A 26254-nucleotide genomic window follows, 5' to 3' on the forward strand; every position below is an offset into this window, starting at 1 on the left:
ATTTTGCATCTTCAAAGTGGTAGGAATGTTGTGTAAATCAAATGATACTAACCCCCAAAAAATCCATATTAATTCCAGGTTGTAAGGCAACAACTTAGTAAAAATGTCAAGAGGGGTGAATACTTTCGTAATTGAGCTTGTCTGATGCTTGATGTGGATGTCAGTTCAGAGGGGTTTGGTTAAATGCGGAAGACACATTTCAGTTGAATGCATTCAGTTGTACAACTGACTAGGTATCCCCCTTTCCCTTTAAGCGCACTGTTTGATTAAATATGACACAAATGACTTGAGGGAGCCAGAGATCAAGATAACCAGAAGACAAAAAACCTTACCATCCTCCTGCCACTCCTACCAAACAAGCCATTTGCCACACGGGCCTGCCATCATTCACGGGCCTGCCATCATTCACTTACTGTGTGTTTACAGGCAGTGCAACTAAAGTTGGCTAGCTTGCTAGCTAGCTACTTCCAGACACAAATGAGAGAACACCTCACTCTGACCATTTTACTCGTGGTAGCAGAGCTGATTAGGCTGTTTACATGTTACGTAGAGCATTCTTGACTAACTGTTAAATTTTTTTGCCTATGTTTACTGACACCCATCATATTCAGTGGGTTTTGCACATTCATAAATTCATCAGTTGTTCTGCACTCTGGCACACTCAGACTAGAGTGCTCTGAAATCAGAGTAGCTAGATAGCCAGAGTGAATTTGTGAACGCAAGAGATATGCTAACAGTCATTCAAGACACCTGCATCTCTAGCTGTGTATAGCCACTGAAAAACTATATGAGGGGAAAAAGTCAGTCAGTCACTCACCCACTCCTCCAATGGCATGACATCCTCCTAGCAGCTAGCTAGCTAATGTTAGGTTCGGTGTTTTTAGCTTGCTACATAAATAGATACACTAGCCTATAAGCCACGTTATGACTGACTTGTGATCATTGCCCTTGCTAGTTTGATTGTATTGACATTCCCAGCGTTAGTTACATTAGTCAGTTTTTGTCCAGAATATTAAGTCATTGAAACTGAAACAGTGCATCCCGAATGGAGGCAGCAAACAATGTACCATTGTATTGCTGAATTATATTAATCATGCATTGAACTGCATCCATCTACTCTGCCAACAATGCCTTAGTGTATGTCATGGAATGTTGAGTCAAATATAACCTATTTTTAAAACCTCTTCTAAAGTTGGTTTTGTAGCATAAACTGGGAATTTGATATATTTTTTAGTGATATTATGATCGTCTGTTTGTTGTATATCTGCAAAATAATTAAAATGCTGTCAGTTCCACTTTAAACTTTAGGTCACCAGTTACTTTGTGTGCTAAACGTGAAATGCTTTTGGCAATGGGAATTAATAGTTGTACAGTGGGGAAAAAAAGTATTTAGTCAGCCACCAATTGTGCAAGTTCTCCCACTTAAAAAGATGAGAGAGGCCTGTAATTTTCATCATAGGTACACATCAACTATGACAGACAAAATGAGAAGAAAAAAATCCAGAAAATCACATTGTAGGATTTTTAATGAATTTATTTGCAAATTATGGTGGAAAATAAGTATTTGGTCAATAACAAAAGTTTCTCAATACTTTGTTATATACCCTTTGTTGGCAATGACACAGGTCAAACGTTTTCTGTAAGTCTTCACAAGGTTTTCACACACTGTTGCTGGTATTTTGGCCCATTTCTCCATGCAGATCTCCTCTAGAACAGTGATGTTTTGGGGGCTGTCGCTGGGCAACACAGACTTTCAACTCCCCTCCAAAGATTTTCTATGGGGTTGAGATCTGGAGACTGGCTAGGCCACTCCAGGACCTTGAAATGCTTCTTACGAAGCCACTCCTTTGTTGCCCGGGCGGTGTGTTTGGGATCATTGTCATGCTGAAAGACCCAGCCACGTTTCATCTTCAATGCCCTTGCTGATGGAAGGAGGTTTTCACTCAAAATCTCACGATACATGGCCCCATTCATTCTTTCCTTTACACAGATCAGTCGTCCTGGTCCCTTTGCAGAAAAACAGCCCCAAAGCATGATGTTTCCACCCCCATGCTTCACAGTAGGTATGGTGTTCTTTGGATGCAACTCAGCATTCTTTGTCCTCCAAACACGACGAGTTGAGTTTTTACCAAAAAGTTCTATTTTGGTTTCATCTGACATTCTCCCAATCCTCTTCTGGATCATCCAAATGCACTCTAGCAAACTTCAGACGGGCCTGGACATGTACTGGCTTAAGCAGGGGGACACGTCTGGCACTGCAGGATTTGAGTCCCTGGCGGCGTAGTGTGTTACTGATGGTAGGCTTTGTTACTTTGGTCCCAGCTCTCTGCAGGTCATTCACCAGGTCCCCCCGTGTGGTTCTGGGATTTTTGCTCACCGTTCTTGTGATCATTTTGACCCCACAGGGTGAGATCTTGCGTGGAGCCCCAGATCGAGGGAGATTATCAGTGGTCTTGTATGTCTTCCATTTCCTAATAATTGCTCCCACCGTTGATTTCTTCAAACCAAGCTGCTTACCTATTGCAGATTCAGTCTTCCCAGCCTGGTGCAGGTCTACAATTTTGTTTCTGGTGTCCTTTGACAGCTCTTTGGTCTTGGCCATAGTGGAGTTTGGAGTGTGACTGTTTGAGGTTGTGGACAGGTGTCTTTTATACTGATAACAAGTTCAAACAGGTGCCATTAATACAGGTAACGAGTGGAGGACAGAGGAGCCTCTTAAAGAAGAAGTTACAGGTCTGTGAGAGCCAGAAATATTGCTTGTTTGTAGGTGACCAAATACTTATTTTCCACCATAATTTGCAAATAAATTAATAAAAAATCCTACAATGTGATTTTCTGGATTTATTTTTCTCAATTTGTCTGTCATAGTTGACGTGTACCTATGATGAAAATTACAGGCCTCTCTCATCTTTTTAAGTGGGAGAACTTGCACAATTGGTGGCTGACTAAATACTTTTTTCCCCCACTGTACATTTCGATTGGAAAATGCTTAATGGTTGTGTTTTTGTATTCTATGATTGGGACCTACTGGCTTAATATGTCTGAGTTTATGGACTGCTTATCCTTTAACATCATGCTGTGTGTGACTGTTGTCTTTCCATCGGACCTATGCAGTGGTATAGTGGTGCCTGGAGATGTGGGTATACTCTAATTTTGCCAGAAAGTTCCCAAACAGCCTGCCCAGAGAAGGAAAGGCACCCTGTGTGGAATATTCTATGTTTTCCTATGGTTTCTTTATGCGTTTTCCTATAGATTTTTACTCTAAAAAATCACACTTATTGTTTTTATAGAAAAAGGACTAAAAAATGATGGTCTAAGTCCACAACAATGCTTAAACCACATCAATCTGATTGGGTGGGCCTGTCAGGGCCTGGCTCCCCAGTGGGTGGGTCTCTGTCCACCCAGGCCCATCCATGTCTTCGCCCCTGATGCAAACAGTGCATGATGACATTTGCGCATCACAAATAGCATACTAACCAACACTTCGGACTAAACTTTTTCAATACCTGGTTTGCATATCCATTGTTGCCTTAGTTAGCATTTACTTGTAGATATCATACGTTGAAACGTCTTTCCTACCCTACCAGCTACCGATGTAATTCTTCTCTGAGCTGCTCCATGCCAAAAGCATTTGAGAGCTGCACACTCTTGCTGCCTGCAGATGATATTCCGTTGAAACTTTTTTTTCTTTTTTTTCTGGGGGTAGATCAGCTTAATATTGCAGATAGATTGTAACTTCTATCAATGTAATTGTCTGCATCACTTCCAATCCCCCATGTTTTTTATATACAGTGGGGAGAACAAGTATTTGATACACTGCCGATTTTGCAGGTTTTCCTACTTACAAAGCATGTAGAGGTCTGTAATTTTTATCATAGGTACACTTCAACTGTGAGAGACGGAATCCAGAAAATCACATTGTATGATTTTTAAGTAATTAATTTGCATTTTATTGCATGACATAAGTATTTGATCACCTACCAACCAGTAAGAATTCCAGCTCTCACAGACCTGTTTGTTTTTCTTTAAGAAGCCCTCCTGTTCTCCACTCATTACCTGTATTAACTGCACCTGTTTGAACTCATTACCTGTATAAAAGACACCTGTCCACACACTCAATCAAACAGACTCCAACCTCTCCACAATGGCCAAGACAGGAGAGCTGTGTAAGGACATCAGGGATAAAATTGTAGACCTGCACAAGGCTGGGATGGGCTACAGGACAATAGGCAAGCAGCTTGGTGAGAAGGCAACAACTGTTGGCGCGATTATTTGAAAATGGAAGAAGTTGAAGTTGACAGTCAATCACCCTCGGTCTGGGGCTCCATGCAAGATCTCACCTAGTGGGGCGTCAATGATTTTGAGGAAGGTGAGGGATCAGCCCAGAACTACACGGCAGGACCTGGTCAATGACCTGAAGAGAGCTGGGACCACAGTCTCAAAGAAAACCATTAGTAACACACTACAATGTCATGGATTAAAATCCTGCAGCTCACGCAAGGTCCCCCTGCTCAAGCCAGCGCATGTCCAGGCCCGTCTGAAGTTTGCCAATGACCATCTGGATGATCCAGAGGAGGAATGGGAGAAGGTCATGTGGTCTGATGAGACAAAAATAGAGCTTTTTGGTCTAAACTCCACTCGCCGTGTTTGGAGGAAGAAGAAGGATGAGTACAACCCCAAGAACACCATCCCAACCGTGAAGCATGGAGGTGGAAACGTCATTCTTTGGGGATGCTTTTCTGCAAAAGGGACAGGACGACTGCACCGTATTGACGGGAGGATGGATGGGGCCATGTATCGTGAGATCTTGGCCAACAACCTCCTTCCCTCAGTAAGAGCATTGAAGATGGGTCGTGGCTGGGTCTTCCAGCATGACAACGACCCAAAACACACAGCCAGGGCAACTAAGGAGTGGCTCCGTAAGAAGCATCTCAAGGTCCTGGAGTGGCCTAGCCAGTCTCCAGACCTGAACCCAATAGAAAATCTTTGAAGGGAGCTGAAAGTCCGTATTGCCCAACGACAGCCCCGAAACCTGAAGGATCTGGAGAAGGTCTGTATGGAGGAGTGGGCCAAAATCCCTGCTGCAGTGTGTGCAAACCTGGTCAAGACCTACAGGAAATGTATGATCTCTGTAATTGCAAACAAAGGTTTCTGTACCAAATATTAAGATCTGCTTTTCTGATGTATCAAATACTTATGTCATGCAATAAAATGCAAATTAATTACTTAAAAATCATACAATGTGATTTTCTGGATATTTGTTTTAGATTCCGTCTCTCACAGTTGAAGTGTACATATGATAAAAATTACAGACCTCTACATGCTTTGTAAGTAGGAAAACCTGCAAAATCGGCAGTGTATCAAATACTTGTTCTCCGCACTGTATATACTCCCCCTTTATTACTTTTCAACCCCGCCATCCTTTCCCTAATTGGGGTAAATTAGTGAACAACAATGCTACTTCCAGCCTATACTTACTATCTACACCTTATGGACACAGTCAATTTTACAATAATTATATTTTATTTGTTTTTGCTCCTGAACTTCTTCTACTCTCAACCTCTCCGATCATTTTCATGATGTCCATCCGGTTAGCTTCTATATGCCATATCTTTCTAACTGTGCTCTTTCCCAAAAGCTCCCAACATACAACCTATATGTCCTCCTGAGTGGCGCAGTGGTCTAAGGCCCGGCATCGCAGTGCTAGCTGTGCCACTAGAGATCCTGGTTCGAATCCAGGCTGTGTAGGGATGTAGCTCAGTTGGTAGAGCATGGCATTTGCAACGCCAGGGTTGTGGGTTCGATTCCAGTATGAAAAATAAATAAAAATGTATGCACTCTTTAACTGTAAGTCGCTCTGGATAAGAGCATCTGCTAAATATGTAAAATGTAAATATACTTATTATGGACACAGTATGCTTACATTATTAGTTATCTTGTTATTATTTGTTGTTATTTGTTATTAGTCCCATCCTTCAAATCCATTCAATACCTCCCATCTATCTCTTAACACCATCCATATAGGATTTCTATTTGCCATATATATTTCAACCGTACTGTGATGTTTTACAAAAGTTCTGAACCTTTCTATTCTCTTTGCTTCTACAGATTGTGAATTAAAAATAAACATTTTTGCTAAAAGTATTATTATATTATTGATCGATTGACTATGACTTTTCAGATCACCCAGTAATGCTATCTGCAAGGTTAGCTCCAGGTAAATATTGCAATCCTTTAGCCATTCCTGGACCTGTGTCCAAAAACAAGCTACAAATGGACAGAACCAAAACAAATGATCTAATGATTCTGTCTCTTCACAGCAAAATATATTCCGTTGAAACTTGGCTATGTGCGCTGCGCGCATGTGAATATATTTCACGTGCTTTGCGATTGTGTAGGCAACTTTGTGAATGATTTCTCTATTGTACTAGATAATTGATAAATCGCATACCTCCACTACACTACTTTGATTCGCATCAGTAGGGTTTAAGAAGTGAGTATAAGCAAAGCCAACTGAAAAAAAAGTGGGTATACGGCTTATACCTGCGTATACCCTCCACTACACCACTGGCCCTTTGTGTTTTACAAAAAGTGCACTCTCCTACATGAGTGCGCTGGTATTACGGTTGCTGTCCTTTCAGAATCACAAACCTGTCACACACTGAAGGCCTATAGGTTCCCCACTGCGCAAACATGTCTATAATAGATATAAAGGCTGTTAAGATAATGTTTCAAGAAAGGAGTGTATATATTTGGCCTGGCGAAACGGTTTTATGCACTGACTGAATGGAAGCTGACAATTATGAGTTTTTTTACTTCGGGAAGAAATTATGAGTCCTCACTGTCCAAGACAGAGTCAAGACTGAGTACAAATGTATCCTACGCCTAGACAAGACCGAAACACTCAATATGTGGTCTCGAGACCAGACTCGAGACCGGTCTAGAGTACTACAACTATGTAAAAATAGCCTACATAAAGCCAACAAATAAAAACAATGCAACCAGCAGGTAGAAAATATCCTGTCTGCAACGAACTTTAAACATTGTATCAACTATCAACTTGGGTCAGCCCGAAGCTCATGCTAACAAAGTTGCAACATTATATAAAATATTCTGGGCCTTCAGAGTTTCGCTCCAGTGTGCTCGGGACAGACAAAGCTGTAGAGCTCATCAGGTAAGCCAATCATAAATACTATCAGATCCCCAAATGGGCACATTTATGCCTACATTTGCACACAGGCAAGGTAGCCTATAGGCCTATTTCTATGCGTAATCAGGTGCACGTCCTTACTCAACATTGACAGTAGCGCTCCAAACAAAAGACAATGACTAAATTGACAAAACACATAAATGGAATGAAATAAACCTAAACTTGTTTCGTACAAGTGTAGTATAGGTAAACAACGTGTCCACTCTGACAATGAGAACGGTAAAAGACTGGAATAATAATATATTGAATGCAATAACAGAAATTACCGTAACCAAACAAACATTATGGATTAGAAATAATTGGAATTAACGGTAAATGTGCTACTGGTGATATATGTAATGGGGAATTGATAGACACTAACAATCAAACACAAACAATTCTCACAATGTAGTTATGAAACAATGAAGGTGCACAAATTGGCGGGAGAGCGCGCATTCTGGAGAGACCTGCATTATGCATTTTAGCCACACTCCCCTTCTTCTTGGACGGTGCCATACTCCGCAATGGATTAGTCTCGGCCTCCGCAATGGATTAGTTCACAGAGATGGGCGCGAATCAGACAGGTGTCTGAGATGTCGTGTTTTTTTGCTACTGCTCGACCAAAAAAAATATTGGTCGACCAACAGCCTAACGACCAAACAATCGACCAGTCGACTAACTGGGGTCAGCCTTGGTGTCCACACATGCATGCATGCAATCATGCATGCAGTCACGCACGCACACAAACACTTACGGGTCATCCACGTCACTCTCAGTCTCACTGTCTGGCCTCTCTCTTTCGGTCTCTCTCTCCCTCTCTGGGGCCAGGTCGTCCGTGGAGGGAGTAGGCCGTGCTGTGGGTCCTCTCTCCAGGGTGGGGGGGCCCTCGTTGGCCTCCTGTAGCAGCACTGCACCCCCCTGAGACTCTGAGAAAGACAGGAAAATAGGGCATTTTCGCACTGATTCTAATGGTTCAAATCTCTGATATACCAATGTTTGTGTTATGTAATGCATTATGTTTCAAGTGTTTGAAATCATGGTAGAAATGGTAATCGCGATGGGATTTGGGGTAGAATTTCAACGAAAACCTACCTGTCTTCAGACTGGCAGCTTGGGGGTGATTGATTGGTTGTTGGCCCTCACCAGACTGAGTAGAGGCATCTGATTGGGTTGGTGCCAGGAAAGGGACCAATGAATGCCAGGGAAACACAGGAACTGACCGGGGTTCCACGTTGGTCCAGACTGCAAAAAAATACAAAGAAATGGTTAGGCCTACTCCTTTCATTCAGTGTAATCCAGTCAGTGAAGATTATTTTTGAGCAACGGTTTATGGACTCACAATATGTCCAGACAATGCACTCCTCATAATAAGCTAGCTCAAATATATTTTTCTAAATCTCAACTTCCAATAAACAATCTCATAACTTTCATATAAACAAGATTATATTTCCAGATTTGGGAAACATATTGTTTTGTTAGCCTGTACACCTGCTAATAGTTTATTCATTACAATATGAATACTTTTCTAGTATTGCCAAGAAGTGACTATCAAAGGCACATCTTCCCAGAACCAGTGGCTCACTGGCTTAACCAATTATCTTACTAACCAATTAGCCTCAGGTATATACACTCAAGGCTGTTGCTGCTCCCCATATGGGGCACCTCTGGAAACTCACCAGCAGGTAGCTGATCCATGTGAGTATCAATCGGCCATGAAAAAGACCTGTATATAGCATTTATATATCTCACTGTAAATTCATACTGCTACAACATTTAAAATGGTGCTGAAGACATATGAAAAACACACAAAGGTAGTAAATGACCATGACTGACCAAACATGCTCAGTCCTTGACGGAGGTACTGAGGGCTCTCTGATGAATACATGGTTTGAAAAGGTTTCTTTATAGTGTTTTTCCAAAAACGATGAGTTAATTAAAAAGGGTCCTTGAAGACCTTGCTTTACAATGTCATTTAATAAAATTCCATGTGTTCAAACATCCATCAGTGATCCAATATCGTATAGTGGATGGCAATTCCATCGATGAAACAAGAAAGCAACAGTGCTCGATGGTGCCTGCATCTGACGCTTCTCTTCAGATTGCGGTCATCACGCACAACTTTCACTGCAACAGACGCACTGCTATTTTGATTTATCCGGTGGCGTACAGATGTATATGTTGATTTCTGATTAAAATACAGTCCCAGCCGCATCGGTCAACAACATGAGAGCAGCTCACGCTCTCATCTTTTCAGAATGCCGCACTCTCTGCGAGCAGCCTACTTGTTCACGCGCATTGACGATAACAATTAAATTTCCCCAGTGCAGAAAATGAAATACGTAAATGGATTGCCAACTAGCCAGTAGTCACAAGTTGCAACAGGATACAGAAGATACGACAATATCATCGGAGAAGTCTGTGTTCCTCTTGGTCTAATAACCCCTGATGCCCCCTCGTCTGTTTGTTTACATTACTGGAGTGCTGCGGTCATGAATAGGTTAACTAGGCCTCGCCCTCATCCACGGAGTAAATTGGCACATCAGTCCGAGACATACGCTATCCTCGCGGCCATGTTCAACTCGTCTCTACACGTACTCGCTTCAGTCTAGCAGTGTACAAAAGGTACGAATGGCTAGTACATTGTTTAGGGCAGAAACGATCTCCGGAGTATTCGATGTATTGCATGTAGTCGACCAAGATGTCTGACAGTGTCGTTCAAGCTAGCTAACATGAATTGCTAGCAGTGGAAAGCTAGCTAGCTAACTACCTGCTTTAGCTATCTGGCTAGCTAGTTGTTAGGCAAATGCTCAAAATGATAAAGCTATCAAATTCATCATCCTGCTAGATATGTTTATTGAAGGGATTTGTATCCGTCTGAATCCATTAATCAAATGCGTATGCATCGGACAGTGTGTAACGTTACACACTACTAGTTAGCAGGCTAGCAGCAGCTATTTGCCATCCATAAACTCCAGTGCAGGCTATGATCAGCAACATCATGCGTTTACTTTGGATGTTCTTGTTGGAGTTTGGAGGACCAGTGACAACCCCAATTAATTGTTTATCTAACGTTAGCTGGCCACTACAGACGGGTTTATTGCAGTCTAGTGCAAATACTCTACATTGACGCAAGCAGCACTGAAATTGTCAGTCAAAATAACATTGTGCTACTTCAAAATACAGCCGACAGGTTCAGCTCCAGACGGCAACCCGAGCCTCGAGTGCACCAGTCCAAATACCACCGTACACTCGGGAACGCCCCTGGCCCTGCACCCGCAGCACAGAAAGCAGTCAAAGAAACGCAATTGTTGTCCTCATGTCACTACCCTTCCTTTACACAACAACAAAGGTCTGTTACTATTGTTTTTCTTCACACCATGAAACCACTTAAATTATTTGAGGAACAAGGACTGCTGCGTGCTAGATCTATAATATGGTAGCTAAATTGGCTAAAACATGTCTGAATACACCTGCATTTTTGACTCCCAAAACCGTTAGCCACCTGCCTGTTTAACCGTATGGTAACCGAACACTGTCAGCATCCAAAATTGATATTCTATTGCTTTGGCACAAACTCATATTGAAATGTAAAGCAACGTGAAATCGTATTCACCATCAATTAACAAGGCGAATCATATGCTTGTGTGCGTAAAACTGGTGCATTCATCTATCTCCCATATCCCACTGGCTCTCCAGTTGCTGGTTAAATCCAAATACCCATTTTGGGTGATTTTTGCAAGCTAGCCACCAATGCGCTATCCCCACTAATATTTTTTAAAACACCACCTTGGTATCTATCAACCTCTCAAAAAGGTAATCGACTGAAAATATAGTTGCCAGATGTATTTCACTCCAACGCTGTCATGAACAGCGGCGATGATGATAACTCCGGCCCCAATGACAGAAAGTGGGGCGAGACCACAGCACTGTTCTGTGTTGGTTGCTGTTCCACTTGGACCAAAGAAAACGACCGGATTGAGCTCAAAGGCAGGAAACCGAAGCGAGGAGCCAGCCGGAGATGCTCTGACACAGATCCGTGGAATCGGGGGCTTTGTATAGAAATAGCAGCTCGAGGTCCAGTGCGATCCCCGCCTGCAGCAGGTCACTTCGCGCGCGTCCACTCCTGTCCGTCAGCTCCGCAGGTATTTGTAGTAGGAAAGTCCTCGTATCATAACATCTCCTCACTTTAGTTCAACTCTCTTCCCCACGATTTCTCCTCTGGCTTCGTCTGGCCCTTTCTTTCTTTTTCCCTCCCCTCTTCCTCTTGTTGTAAACTAGGCTGCCCCCTCTCGCTCTTTCAGTGTGTCAACCTCGCCCAACCGTGCCCCGCCCCTTTCTCTACATCTACGCTCCGACATTGGTCAAGGCAGCCACCTGTCATCCCGCCACCGTGACCGCTGATTGGTTCAAATATGCACTGGAATGTCAGTCATATGTAAATCACACTCGGTCAGTCACTGGTCGCTGCAATGAAATGGAGCTCCTAAATATTAACAAATATAAAATTGGGACATGACTTCGTATTGGCTGTTATGTTATTCAATCCCACCGTGACGTATCTGGAATTCATTTATTGGCTACAAAGCCCAAATTGCCCAACCTGACTCATACCGCAATAATTACTTTACATAATCCCGCCCATGTCCCATCCCCATTGGTCTATTTTAGGTAGTATGGTAGATTGATTGCAGAGCAAGCAAATCGAACAGAGACATTCGGATGGAGGACTGCAAATCGCTTGACACAAGTTTAGATATGGTCCCTATCACCAAAAATAGTAAAAAAAACGACATGCAGTACCGACTACGACCATCTGCATAGGGGGCGCTCTAGAAATCAAACTCTTTGAATTGTAGCTGTGAAGCTGTTTCCACTAGATAGCACAGCCACAAAGTCAAAATTGGCTATATGGTAAAAATTCATGAAAACAAACATGTGCTTTTTGGTCTTAATTTAAGGTTAGGGTTAGGCAAGGTTAGCAGAGTGGTTAAAGTGGGAATTACAGTGTTTTAACTACTTTGCAGATATGAAACAAACAGACAATCATATCAGTTAAAAATATCAAATTCCCAGTTTATGCTACAAAACCAACGTTTATAAAGGGTTTTAAAAATAGCTTCTATTTGACTCAACAATAATAATAATAATAATAATAATAATAATGTATGCACTCACTAACTGTAAGTCGCTCTGGATAAGAGTGTCTGCTAAATGACTAAAATGTAAAAAAAATTAAATGTATAAATTATTTAATTTTTTAAAATTTTAATATACTTTGTGGATGTGGTAAGTAGTGATGACCCGGTGAAGCCTGAGACCACACTACCTGTATCTTTGGGCTTTTTGTTATTAAATGCATGAATATTTCCAGACAATGCCCTTCCACATTCCAGGAATCATGTAATTTATCCTCTGAGGCCGTAGGGTTATTACAGTGTAATAACATCAATCAGTCATCTAGCATCATCTAATGTAGCCTACTCTGTGATGGAGAACTGCTGCTCAGTGCTCAGCCATGTGTTTTATGACTCAGCAGTGCATACACACACACCATGTGACTGAATTACAGGAATGCTAAAAAGAGACTGAGTATTTGTGATGAGTAATTAGCATCATTAGAGAAGCTTAGAGGATCCAACGCTAGTGTCTCTTTTCCAACTAGATTACTATTCTACTACTTCTTCAACTAATTGCGCCACTACCATTGTGTTTTAAATAGTGGCAGTACAGGCAGCAGCAGCAGTTTTACATAATGGTGGTCATGAGCATTATAAGGAGTAGAAGTAGCCTAATGGTTGTGGAATGATGAAATACAGTTTCACCACCACAAAAGCAAATAGTTGGACTGTTATTCCCTCTATTACAACATGTTATTGAACCACATATGTACGCGCTGACTACACATACACACACTACTAACACGCATGCATGGTTGGCACACACACTGGCATGTAAACTGAGTGGTAAATTATTGAGTTGTTTGTGGAGCGTTTCTCTCAGTTTCGGTGTCATTAATCAGAGACGGAGAGGGGAGGCGAGCAATGATGTAATTTTCCACCATTAAAAAGCCCATTCAATCCCAGAAAATTAATTTTAAAAATGTTTCCATAGCGCAGCTTAACCTCCCCCAGACTGACTTTTAAATGTGTGTGTATATGTTGAGCACACACATCATGCACACACACAACACGCACACACGCTTTCTGACAGATACAAGCACACAAGCGTGTACACACACATGCATGCCTGTGCACACGTACATAGTCGCACTTACACACTAACCAGGACTGAGAAAATTAGTGGTGGAGGTTTTTGAAACAGGGAAAAATGGGTGGGAATGGAAAAGAGGGAGGCGAAGTATCAGTGTAAAAATAGACTAACAGTCATTCTGTGTAGAGGGGAGGAGAGAGGGCGAGAGGGAGGAGGGGGAGAGGGAAAACAGAACTTCTCTTATGGGAGGAAGGGTGGAGAGGCCAGATATGGGGGAGATGGATCACAAAGGCACGTTGAGGCGTGCACGCGCACACACGGTGCAGCGAGTGCAAACACACAAATCAACGACTAAGGGCACTGACTGCAACTCATATTACTGGATAAAAGGTTGCCTAGAGACGTCTACCATTAATTTATCACTAAAAACGGCTGCTAATAGAAAACTCATAACACACGCAAACATACACACATTATGACAAATTTAGTGTGTTGGTACAGTACATCGACACACAATTCTCCCTAACAGCTGCAAATGCATACTTCATCGACACACACACTATTTGTCATAGTTTAGACTGTATCTAATACCCTCCAGCATGGTGTAAAAAAATCTAACTAGTCTGTTCACCTGTCAATCAGACACAAATACAATAGCGGGAGGGTCTAATCTCCCTCTTCTAGCCAGTCATCTCGCAGGGAGCTTTGGGAGCCAGCCAATAAGGTCACAGCGAGCGCCACTAGCTCAGATCAGGCAGATGCTGTTGTCATAGTAAACAACTTATATTAACCGTTCCAGAACCACTACTGAAAGACGACAGACATACAGTATCTGCTCTCAGCTACTGTCAACAGCTTCCTACCTTTTTGCTTAAATGAAAAATGCAGGATTTTTTTATTTAAATATTAACTTTATCAACATTTAAATGGCAGTCGAAACAGCCTTATTCATTGAAGTGTTCTAAGCTGTCATTCATTGTGATGTCCATTTTCCTGGGATTATCTCTCCAGTCTCTCTGAGGGAGTCGCTTCTGTCATGGGAATGCCCAAGCCTGTGGCATTAAGCGAAGGGTTCAACTAATGGGCATTAGATCCGACCCCGACGAAAAAAGTGAGAGATTACAGCTTTGAAAGTGCCCTGAGCTCTGACCATGTCAATACATATAATGAACAAAAATATAAAAGCAACATGCAACAATTTCAAAGATATGACTGAGTTACAGTTAATTTGAGGCAATCAGTCATGGATTTCTATGGATCTATGGATTTCACATGACTGGGAATTACAGATATCCATCTGTTGGCAAAGCCCATTATGCACCTGGCATAAGGTAAGTCTGAATACCAACTACTGAGAAGTGCGTAGGAAAGGCATACATTTCCTATGTCTGAATCGGGCCCACAGGGATGATATAAAAAGACTGCATGGGGGCTTTAAACATATGCAAGTTATACAAGAGGCATTTTGTTATGTAGGCTATGTGACACACATTTATGTTTGGTAGGAAAGAATGTCGGGTAGCAGCAAATGAAACAGCACGCTGGTGAATACATATCACAGAACAACCGGGCAGGAAATACAAGAGATTATCAATAGACATTCAAGCCAGTAAATTGATTAGGATAGACTAAACCTAGTATTATGGGATCACTTGGGCTGAATACTCTTCTAGCTCTGAGAGACAAAATAGATCACCATGCAGACTGGACTGAACAGTGACAAACCACTAGCCCCCAGGACAAAATGAAAGGACATGGAGAGGAGAGTGTTGAAATGAAAGGGAGAAAATCCCCTCAGCTAAGCTTCACGATCTCCGCTCCCTCTCCTGTCTCTGATTGGTGGAGCTCTACACTGTATCTGTGTAGGAGTTTGTTCTCATCAAACCAAAAGCTACATATTGAGGGACTGTATAATACTCGGTGTCTATCGGAATATCTTCACACTGTATGAGGTGTGTATCTATGCTGCGGGTGTGTCTGTGCGTTTATGTCCAGTTTCTCTGTGGGTGTTTCCTGTTCTCTGACAAGAGGCTCCACGTGAAGTCCCTGACTTTCTGCCCCCTCCAACACCCACCCTTCTGACTCCCACTCTCACCTGGCATCACATATAGGGGCACGCCACAGTCTCTCTCTCTCTCTCTCTCTCTCTCTCTCTCTCTCTCTCTCTCTCTCTCTCTCTCTCTCTCTCTCTCTCTCTCTCTCTCTCTCTCTCTCTCTCTCTCTCTCTCTCTCTCTCTCTCTCTCTCTCTCTCTCTCTCTCTCTCTCTCTCTCTCTCTCTCTCTCTCTCTCTCTCTCTCTCTCTCTCTCTCTCTCTCTCTCTCTCTCTCTCCTCTTTCTCCCGCCCACTTTCTCCCACTCCCCAAATCCATCTCTCCCCCCTCTCTCTCCTTCCTCCTACCAATCATTTGCTCTATCCAATTATAACTCGATTCGCCACCCTCCACAGTTACCATGGTAACAGTCATGTTGGGCACAGGTCCACGTCACAGACCAACGGCCCCCTGAACCCACCACAACACACATGCACACCACCCTCCACCTGTCCTCTGTGTCTTCCCTAGAGACAGAGCATTATGATGTCATCTATTTGTGCGTAATCAAATCATGGAATTCGGCTTCTGTAACTAAGCAGAACTAGTGTGCGTCATGTCAACCTGAAGCTTTCCTGAGACCATGAGCTGTGTGTGATCCGGCATGCCCAGACAAATCATGGACATGGGTACAAGAGATGCTCAGTGTTCTTCGGGACACACATATCCACCAGCGACAGTCGAGCTCTTTATCGTCTGTTATTTTCAGACACATGACACATGCGCACTAACAATGAGCATTATCATGTACCAGTGCAAAGTCCTTCTCCTGTTCCCACTCCCTAGCCACTGATCTAGGATCGGCTCAACATTGCCAAATCCTAACCTTAACCATTATAGGGGGGAACACACCAAACTGACCCCAGATCAGCGTCTAGGTGCACCGTCCGCTGTCCCTGTTCCGTAGCTGAAATGTAATGTGTGTGTTAATCCACCTGGGGGCAGTATGAGCCAGCAGATTAAGCACCAACAGACGGACCACGCCATGCCAGACAGCCTGGGAAAACACTGGAGCAGGAGAGAGAGGAGGAGAGCGGGAAGAGGAGAGATGTTCGGCCTTCCTAAAATAAAAACTCCTCTCCTGAAGTAAAGCTAAGTCTAACTTAGGTCAGAGAGCACCTGTACATTCTAAATGTACTTTTTAGACCCCCCACCCAGAATGTTTAATGAAGTACAATAGTGACGCATAAGCCTGTCCTTGTGTATTTGACTATATATACACATGGTAATATAACTATCACGATATGAATGAGTGTTAGTCTATCCAGATGTGTGGTAGAGTCTGTTGCCATGGTCTGGGAGGCAGTGCGGGGCTTTAAGTGTTACGTAAAGGGGGTGGGGGGGATGTTATTCCCGGGTATCTGTATCCGGGTAGACCAGGATGGCGAGAGCGAGCGGAGGAGAGGAGGAGACTGCAGTGTGATGGAGTGAAGGTTTAACATGGAGAATGGTGCTTTATGTGGTTTCAGACAGGCAGAGAGAGGAAAGGGGAAGAGACGGTCTCAGGTTGCTTTTCCTGTGTTAGGTGTGTGTGTGTATAAGTGAGTGCCCTGTGTTAGGTGTGTGTGTGTGCGTGGCCGGCCCCGGTGGTGTGTGTGTGTGTGTGTGTGTGTCCGGTGTTGGGTAGGTGTGTGTGAAGGTGCTAAGCCCAGTCGGACTGGCCGTGAAGCACTGACCATCCAGATTTCACCTCATAATCACAGAGAAAGCTGGAGTTTCCATCACAAATCTATGTTTTCCATTTGGCTCTGTGAGAAACTAACGGGCCTACTAACACAGGGCTGAGAGGTATCATTTGGTTCTAATACACTCTGTATGCAGCATGCACCAACCACATGCATGGTTCTAACCTCAATACAAAAGGTTCATTCATGCTACATACAGTAGGTTCGTATTTCAGAAAGTAACGGCATAACCTTGTTAGACAGGGCCTGGCCAGAACTAGGCTACTGCTGTTGGTGGTCACATAGCCTAACTAGAATAACAAGTGAAACCGTTGATATTAATTATTTCGAGAATAAAGTCAGATTCTGAAATAAAAATGTTAGAGTAGGCGTGTGAAAATGGGAATGTAATGTATAGGCCTAAGTTGTTTGTATCACAGTGTACTATTTATGCTTCCATGTTGTTCCACATCATGTACAGCAAATTGCCCTTAGGAAGTAATAAAGCCTGAGAGAAACAGTTGCTATGACTTTGTGTGATGTGTATTTAATGCTGGGTTCTATGGTAACGTTCACAGTACAAACTTGGAAATAAAGATTTGACCCCACGCACTTCAACATCAAATACAAATCAATTTAGAGAGGAACATCATATTTTCCTGAGTCATTTCTGTCTTGCGTTCATGTTCAAATATTAACTAAAATGTCAGAGATTAACCAAAAGAGGCAGCGCTGTGTGTTTCCAGTTCCACTGACAGCGAAGGAAAGGGGAACGGCGTAGCTCCAGCTTCTATTTGTACTGCATGTTGTGTGCGTGTACGTCAGTGTATGGGAGTGTTTGCTTTGTTGCCATGGCAACAGACGTTTTGGCACGTACACATCATTTCCGGCTTTCAATGATTGATGCATGGTTGCGCACACACACACTCTACTTATAATGCATCACGCACATATGACATACTTTTCCCCTTTCATCCTCTCTCTCCCTCCACCTCATCCTTTTCTCACGTAGTCTCTCAATGATTCTATCAATTTTACAGCACTATCCTCTGCTCTGACATTGACCCTCTTGCTCCCTTTGTAAAATGAACTTTGAGTTACAAACACACACACACACAGTCCCTGAATCCATAGTTCCATCAGAGTTTGAGAGTGGTTACATTTCCCAGCCCCATCCCTCAGCTCACCAAACCGAGTGGGAGGGATACTGTTAGGCTGAAACATAAATCCCAGATTGTGGCTTTAAAGTGTGTGTGATGATAATAAACATGAATAAATGGAACATTCTATTGGAGGGGTGGAAGGAGGAGTGGAAACAGGGGAAGGAAGCTGCTGAAAACTCATTCCTCTGTCTCACTTCTCCCTTCTCTAACGGAGTTCAATCTAATTTCCCCGACTCACTCCTCCTCCCTTCTCTCTCACATATCACCTCTAGCCAACTAACTCAATAGTACAGCCATTCAGTAGAGAATGGGGGGGGGGGGGTGGGGAGCTGAAATAAAAGATCCCAGAGATTTTCCATACACGCAAAAATATTATTTCTCTCAAATTTGGTGCCCAAATTTGTTTACATCCCTGTTAGTGAGCATTTCTGCTTTGCCAAGATAATCCATCCACCTGACAGGTGTGGCATATCTAGAAGCTGATTAAACAGCATGATCATTACACAGGTGCACCTTATGCTGGGGTCAATAAAAGGCCATTCTAAAATGTGCAGTTTTGTCACACAACACAATGCCACAGATGTCTCAAGTGTTGAGGGAGCGTGCAATTGTCATGCTGACTGCGGGAATTTAATTTAATGTTAATTTCTCTACCTTAAGCCGCCTCGTTTTAGAGAATTTGGCAGTACGTCCAACCGGCCTCACAACTGCAGACCACGTGTAACCATGTCAGCCCAGGAACTCCACATCCGGCTTCTTCACCTGTGGGATCGTCTGAGACCAGCCACCCGGACAGCTGATGATACTGAGGAGTATTTCTGTCTGTAATAAAGCCCTTTTGTGGGTGGGCCTGGCTCCCAAGTGGGTGGGAGCCAGGCCCACCCATGGCTGCACCCCTGCCCAGTCATGTGAAATCCATAAATTAGGGACTTTCAATTGACTGATTTCCTTATATGAACTGTAACTCAGTAAAGTCGTTGAAATTGTTGCATGTTGCGTTTATATTTTGTTCAGTATATAATGTCACTTTTATCTGCAATATGTTAGGCTATTTCTTATGTGTGTGTAGCAGTATTGCAGAGGCCTGTTCGTATGTGTAATTTACACTCAAAGCTTATCGTAACTACACAGTAAGCATACACACTTCTCCCTAGTTTCTTTCTGACAACCACACGCACAAACAACAACTCACACCCTCTTTCTCTCAAGAGAGAGAAAACACCCACATACACGTGTCTTGCAAAGAGAGACAAATAGCTAGACCTACAATACATACAGTCACACACACACTGAATACAACAGGCCATCTAAATGAAACACACACATTGAATACAACAGGCCATCTAAATGAAACACACACACTGAATACAACAGGCCATCTAAATGAAACACACACACTGAATACAACAGGCCATCTAAATGAAACACACACACTGAATACAACAGGCCGTCTAAATGAAACACACACACTGAATACAACAGGTAATCTAAATGAAACACACACACTGAATACAACAGGCCATCTAAATGAAACACACACATTGAATACAACAGGCCATCTAAATGAAACACACACACTGAATACAACAGGCCATCTAAATGAAACACACACACTGAATACAACAGGCCATCTAAATGAAACACACACACTGAATACAACAGGCCATCTAAATGAAACACACACATTGAATACAACAGGCCATCTAAATGAAACACACACACTGAATACAACAGGCCATCTAAATGAAACACACACACTGAATACAACAGGCCATCTAAATGAAACACACACACTGAATACAACAGGCCGTCTAAATGAAACACACACACTGAATACAACAGGCCGTCTAAATGAAACACACACACTGAATACAACAGGCCGTCTAAATGAAACACACACACTGAATACAACAGGCCGTCTAAATGAAACACACACACTGAATACAACAGGTAATCTAAATGAAACACACACACTGAATACAACAGGCCATCTAAATGAAACACACACACTGAATACAACAGGCCATCTAAATGAAACACACACACTGAATACAACAGGCCATCTAAATGAAACACACACACTGAATACAACAGGCCATCTAAATGAAACACACACACTGAATACAACAGGCCGTCTAAATGAAACACACACACTGAATACAACAGGTAATCTAAATGAAACACACACACTGAATACAACAGGCCATCTAAATGAAACACACACACTGAATACAACAGGCCATCTAAATGAAACACACACACTGAATACAACAGGCCATCTAAATGAAACACACACACTGAATACAACAGGCCATCTAAATGAAACACACACACTGAATACAACAGGCCGTCTAAATGAAACACACACACTGAATACAACAGGCCGTCTAAATGAAACACACACACTGAATACAACAGGCCGTCTAAATGAAACACACACACTGAATACAACAGGTAATCTAAATGAAACACACACACTGAATACAACAGGCCATCTAAATGAAACACACACACTGAATACAACAGGTCATCTAAATGAAACACACCCACTGAATACAACAGGCCATCTAAATTAAACACACACACTGAATACAACAGGCCGTCTAAATGAAACACACACACTGAATACAACAGGTCATCTAAATGAAACACACACACTGAATACAACAGGCCGTATAAATGAAACACACATACTGAATACAACAGGCCATCTAAATGAAACACACACACTGAATACAACAGGTCATCTAAATGAAACACACACACTGAATACAACAGGCCATCTAAATGAAACACACACACTGAATACAACAGGCCGTCTAAATGAAACACACACACTGAATACAACAGGCCATCTAAATGAAACACACACACTGAAAACAACAGGTCATCTAAATGAAACACACACACTGAATACAACAGGCCGTCTAAATGAAACACACACACTGAATACAACAGGCCATCAAAATGAAACACACACACTGAATACAACAGGCCATCAAAATGAAACACACACACTGAATACAACAGGTCATCTAAATGAAACACACACACTGAATACAACAGGCCATCTAAATGAAACACACACACTGAATACAACAGGCCGTCTAAATGAAACACAGACACACTGAATACAACAGGCCATCTAAATTAAACACACACACTGAATACAACAGGCCGTCTAAATGAAACACACACACTGAATACAACAGGCCATCTAAATTAAACTCACACACTGAATACAACAGGCCATCTAAATGAAACACACACACTGAATACAACAGGCCGTCTAAATGAAACACACACACTGAATACAACAGGCCATCTAAATTAAACACACACACTGAATACAACAGGCCGTCTAAATGAAACACACACACTGAATACAACAGGCCATCTAAATTAAACTCACACACTGAATACAACAGGCCGTCTAAATGAAACACACACACTGAATACAACAGGCCGTCTAAATGAAACACACACACTGAATACAACAGGCCGTCTAAATGAAACACACACACTGAATACAACAGGCCGTCTAAATGAAACACACACACTGAATACAACAGGCCATCAAACTGAAACACATACACTGAATACAACAGGCCATCTAAATGAAACACACACACTGAATACAACAGGTCATCTAAATGAAACACACACACTAAATACAACAGGCCGTCTAAATGAAACACATACACTGAATACAACAGGCCCTCAAAATGAAACACACACACTGAATACAACAGGTCATCTAAATGAAACACACACACTGAATACAACAGGCCATCTAAATGAAACACACACACTGAATACAACAGGACGTCTAAATGAAACACACACACTGAATACAACAGGCCATCAAAATGAAACACACACACTGAATACAACAGGCCATCTAAATGAAACACACACACTGAATACAACAGGTCATCTAAATGAAACACACACACTGAATACAACAGGCCATCTAAATGAAACACACACACTGAATACAACAGGCCATCTAAATGAAACACACACACTGAATACAACAGGTCATCTAAATGAAACACACACACTGAATACAACAGGCCATCTAAATGAAACACATACACTGAATACAACAGGCCCTCAAAATGAAACACACACACTGAATACAACAGGCCATCTAAATGAAACACACACACTGAATACAACAGGCCGTCTAAATGAAACACATACACTGAATACAACAGGCCATCTAAATGAAACACATACACTGAATACAACAGGCCCTCAAAATGAAACACACACACTGAATACAACAGGCCATCTAAATGAAACACACACATTGAATACAACAGGCCGTCTAAATGAAACACACACACTGAATACAACAGGCCATCTAAATGAAACACACACATTGAATACAACAGGCCGTCTAAATGAAACACACACACTGAATACAACAGGCCATCTAAATGAAACACACACACTGAATACAACAGGCCATCTAAATGAAACACACACTGAATACAACAGGCCATCTAAATGAAACACACACTGAATACAACAGGCCATCTAAATGAAACACACACTGAATACAACAGGCCGTCTAAATAAAACACACACTGAATACAACAGGCCGTCTAAATAAAACACACACTGAATACAACAGGCCGTCTAAATGAAACACACACTGAATACAACAGGCCGTCTAAATGAAACACACACTGAATACAACAGGCCGTTTAAATGAAACACACACACTGAATACAACAGGCCATCTAAATGAAACACACACACTGAATACAACAGGCCATCTAAATGAAACACACACACTGAAAACAACAGGCCATCTAAATGAAACACACACTGAATACAACAGGCCATCTAAATGAAACACACACACTGAATACAACAGGCCATCTAAATGAAACACACACTGAATACAACAGGCCATCTAAATGAAACACACACTGAATACAACAGGCCGTCTAAATGAAACACACACACTGAATACAACAGGCCATCTAAATGAAACACACACTGAATACAACAGGCCGTCTAAATGAAACACACACACTGAATACAACAGGCCATCTAAATGAAACACACACTGAATACAACAGGCCATCTAAATGAAACACACACACTGAATACAACAGGCCGTCTAAATGAAACACACACTGAATACAACAGGCCATCTAAATGAAACACACACTGAATACAACAGGCCGTCTAAATGAAACACACACACTGAATACAACAGGCCATCTAAATGAAACACACACTGAATACAACAGGCCGTCTAAATGAAACACACACACTGAATACAACAGGCCATCTAAATGAAACACACACATTGAATACAACAGGCCGTCTAAATGAAACACACACACTGAATACAACAGGCCATCTAAATGAAACACACACATTGAATACAACAGGCCGTCTAAATGAAACACACACACTGAATACAACAGGCCATCTAAATGAAACACACACACTGAATACAACAGGCCATCTAAATGAAACACACACTGAATACAACAGGCCATCTAAATGAAACACACACTGAATACAACAGGCCATCTAAATGAAACACACACTGAATACAACAGGCCGTCTAAATAAAACACACACTGAATACAACAGGCCGTCTAAATAAAACACACACTGAATACAACAGGCCGTCTAAATGAAACACACACTGAATACAACAGGCCGTCTAAATGAAACACACACTGAATACAACAGGCCGTTTAAATGAAACACACACACTGAATACAACAGGCCATCTAAATGAAACACACACACTGAATACAACAGGCCATCTAAATGAAACACAAACACTAAAAACAACAGGCCATCTAAATGAAACACACACTGAATACAACAGGCCATCTAAATGAAACACACACACTGAATACAACAGGCCATCTAAATGAAACACACACTGAATACAACAGGCCATCTAAATGAAACACACACTGAATACAACAGGCCGTCTAAATGAAACACACACACTGAATACAACAGGCCATCTAAATGAAACACACACTGAATACAACAGGCCGTCTAAATGAAACACACACACTGAATACAACAGGCCATCTAAATGAAACACACACTGAATACAACAGGCCATCTAAATGAAACACACACACTGAATACAACAGGCCATCTAAATGAAACACACACTGAATACAACAAGCCATCTAAATGAAACACACACTGAATACAACAGGCCGTCTAAATGAAACACACACTGAATACAACAGGCCATCTAAATGAAACACACACTGAATACAACAGGCCGTCTAAATGAAACACACACACTGAATACAACAGGCCATCTAAATGAAACACACACTGAATACAACAGGCCGTCTAAATGAAACACACACACTGAATACAACAGGCCATCTAAATGAAACACACACTGAATACAACAGGCCATCTAAATGAAACACACACACTGAATACATCAGGCAATCTAAATGAAACACATACACTGAATACAACAGGCCATCTAAATGAAACACACACTGAATACAACAGGCCATCTAAATGAAACACACACTGAATACAACAGGCCGTCTAAATGAAACACACACACTGAATACAACAGGCCATCTAAATGAAACACACACTGAATACAACAAGCCATCTAAATGAAACACACACTGAATACAACAGGCCGTCTAAATGAAACACACACTGAATACAACAGGCCATCTAAATGAAACACACACTGAATACAACAGGCCGTCTAAATGAAACAAACACACTGAATACAACAGGCCATCTAAATGAAACACACACTGAATACAACAGGCCGTCTAAATGAAACACACACACTGAATACAACAGGCCATCTAAATGAAACACACACTGAATACAACAGGCCATCTAAATGAAACACACACACTGAATACAACAGGCCATCTAAATGAAACACACACACTGAATACAACAGGCCATCTAAATGAAACACACACACTGAATACAACAGGCCATCTAAATGAAACACACACTGAATACAACAGGCCATCTAAATGAAACACACACACTGAATACAACAGGCCATCTAAATGAAACACACACACTGAATACAACAGGCCATCTAAATGAAACACACACTGAATACAACAGGCCATCTAAATGAAACACACACACTGAATACAACAGGCCATCTAAATGAAACACACACACTGAATACATCAGGCAATCTAAATGAAACACATACACTGAATACAACAGGCCATCTAAATGAAACACACACTGAATACAACAGGCCATCTAAATGAAACACACACTGAATACAACAGGCCGTCTAAATGAAACACACACACTGAATACAACAGGCCATCTAAATGAAACACACACTGAATACAACAAGCCATCTAAATGAAACACACACTGAATACAACAGGCCGTCTAAATGAAACACACACTGAATACAACAGGCCATCTAAATGAAACACACACTGAATACAACAGGCCGTCTAAATGAAACAAACACACTGAATACAACAGGCCATCTAAATGAAACACACACTGAATACAACAGGCCGTCTAAATGAAACACACACACTGAATACAACAGGCCATCTAAATGAAACACACACTGAATACAACAGGCCATCTAAATGAAACACACACACTGAATACAACAGGCCATCTAAATGAAACACACACACTGAATACAACAGGCCATCTAAATGAAACACACACACTGAATACAACAGGCCATCTAAATGAAACACACACTGAATACAACAGGCCATCTAAATGAAACACACACACTGAATACAACAGGCCATCTAAATGAAACACACACACTGAATACAACAGGCCATCTAAATGAAACACACACTGAATACAACAGGCCATCTAAATGAAACACACACACTGAATACAACAGGCCATCTAAATGAAACACACACACTGAATACAACAGGCCGTCT

At 41.9% G+C, this 26254-nt stretch overlaps 1 protein-coding gene across 1 annotated transcript in view; it reads right to left on the minus strand.

Annotated features, from left to right (window-relative positions):
• Nucleotides 1–26254, minus strand: part of LOC121543825 (protein capicua homolog) — a 47715-nt gene that overhangs the window by 17234 nt on the left and 4227 nt on the right. The window contains exons 2-3 of the mRNA XM_045208635.1: nt 8282–8431; nt 7944–8115 (exon numbers count right to left, since the gene is read on the minus strand). Of these exons, the coding sequence (XP_045064570.1) occupies nt 7944–8115; nt 8282–8431 (322 nt within the window). The remainder of the gene's footprint in view (nt 1–7943; nt 8116–8281; nt 8432–26254) is intronic.

This window comes from Coregonus clupeaformis, chromosome 28 (assembly GCF_020615455.1).
Source record: "Coregonus clupeaformis isolate EN_2021a chromosome 28, ASM2061545v1, whole genome shotgun sequence".
Classification (NCBI taxonomy): Eukaryota; Metazoa; Chordata; class Actinopteri; order Salmoniformes; family Salmonidae; genus Coregonus; species Coregonus clupeaformis.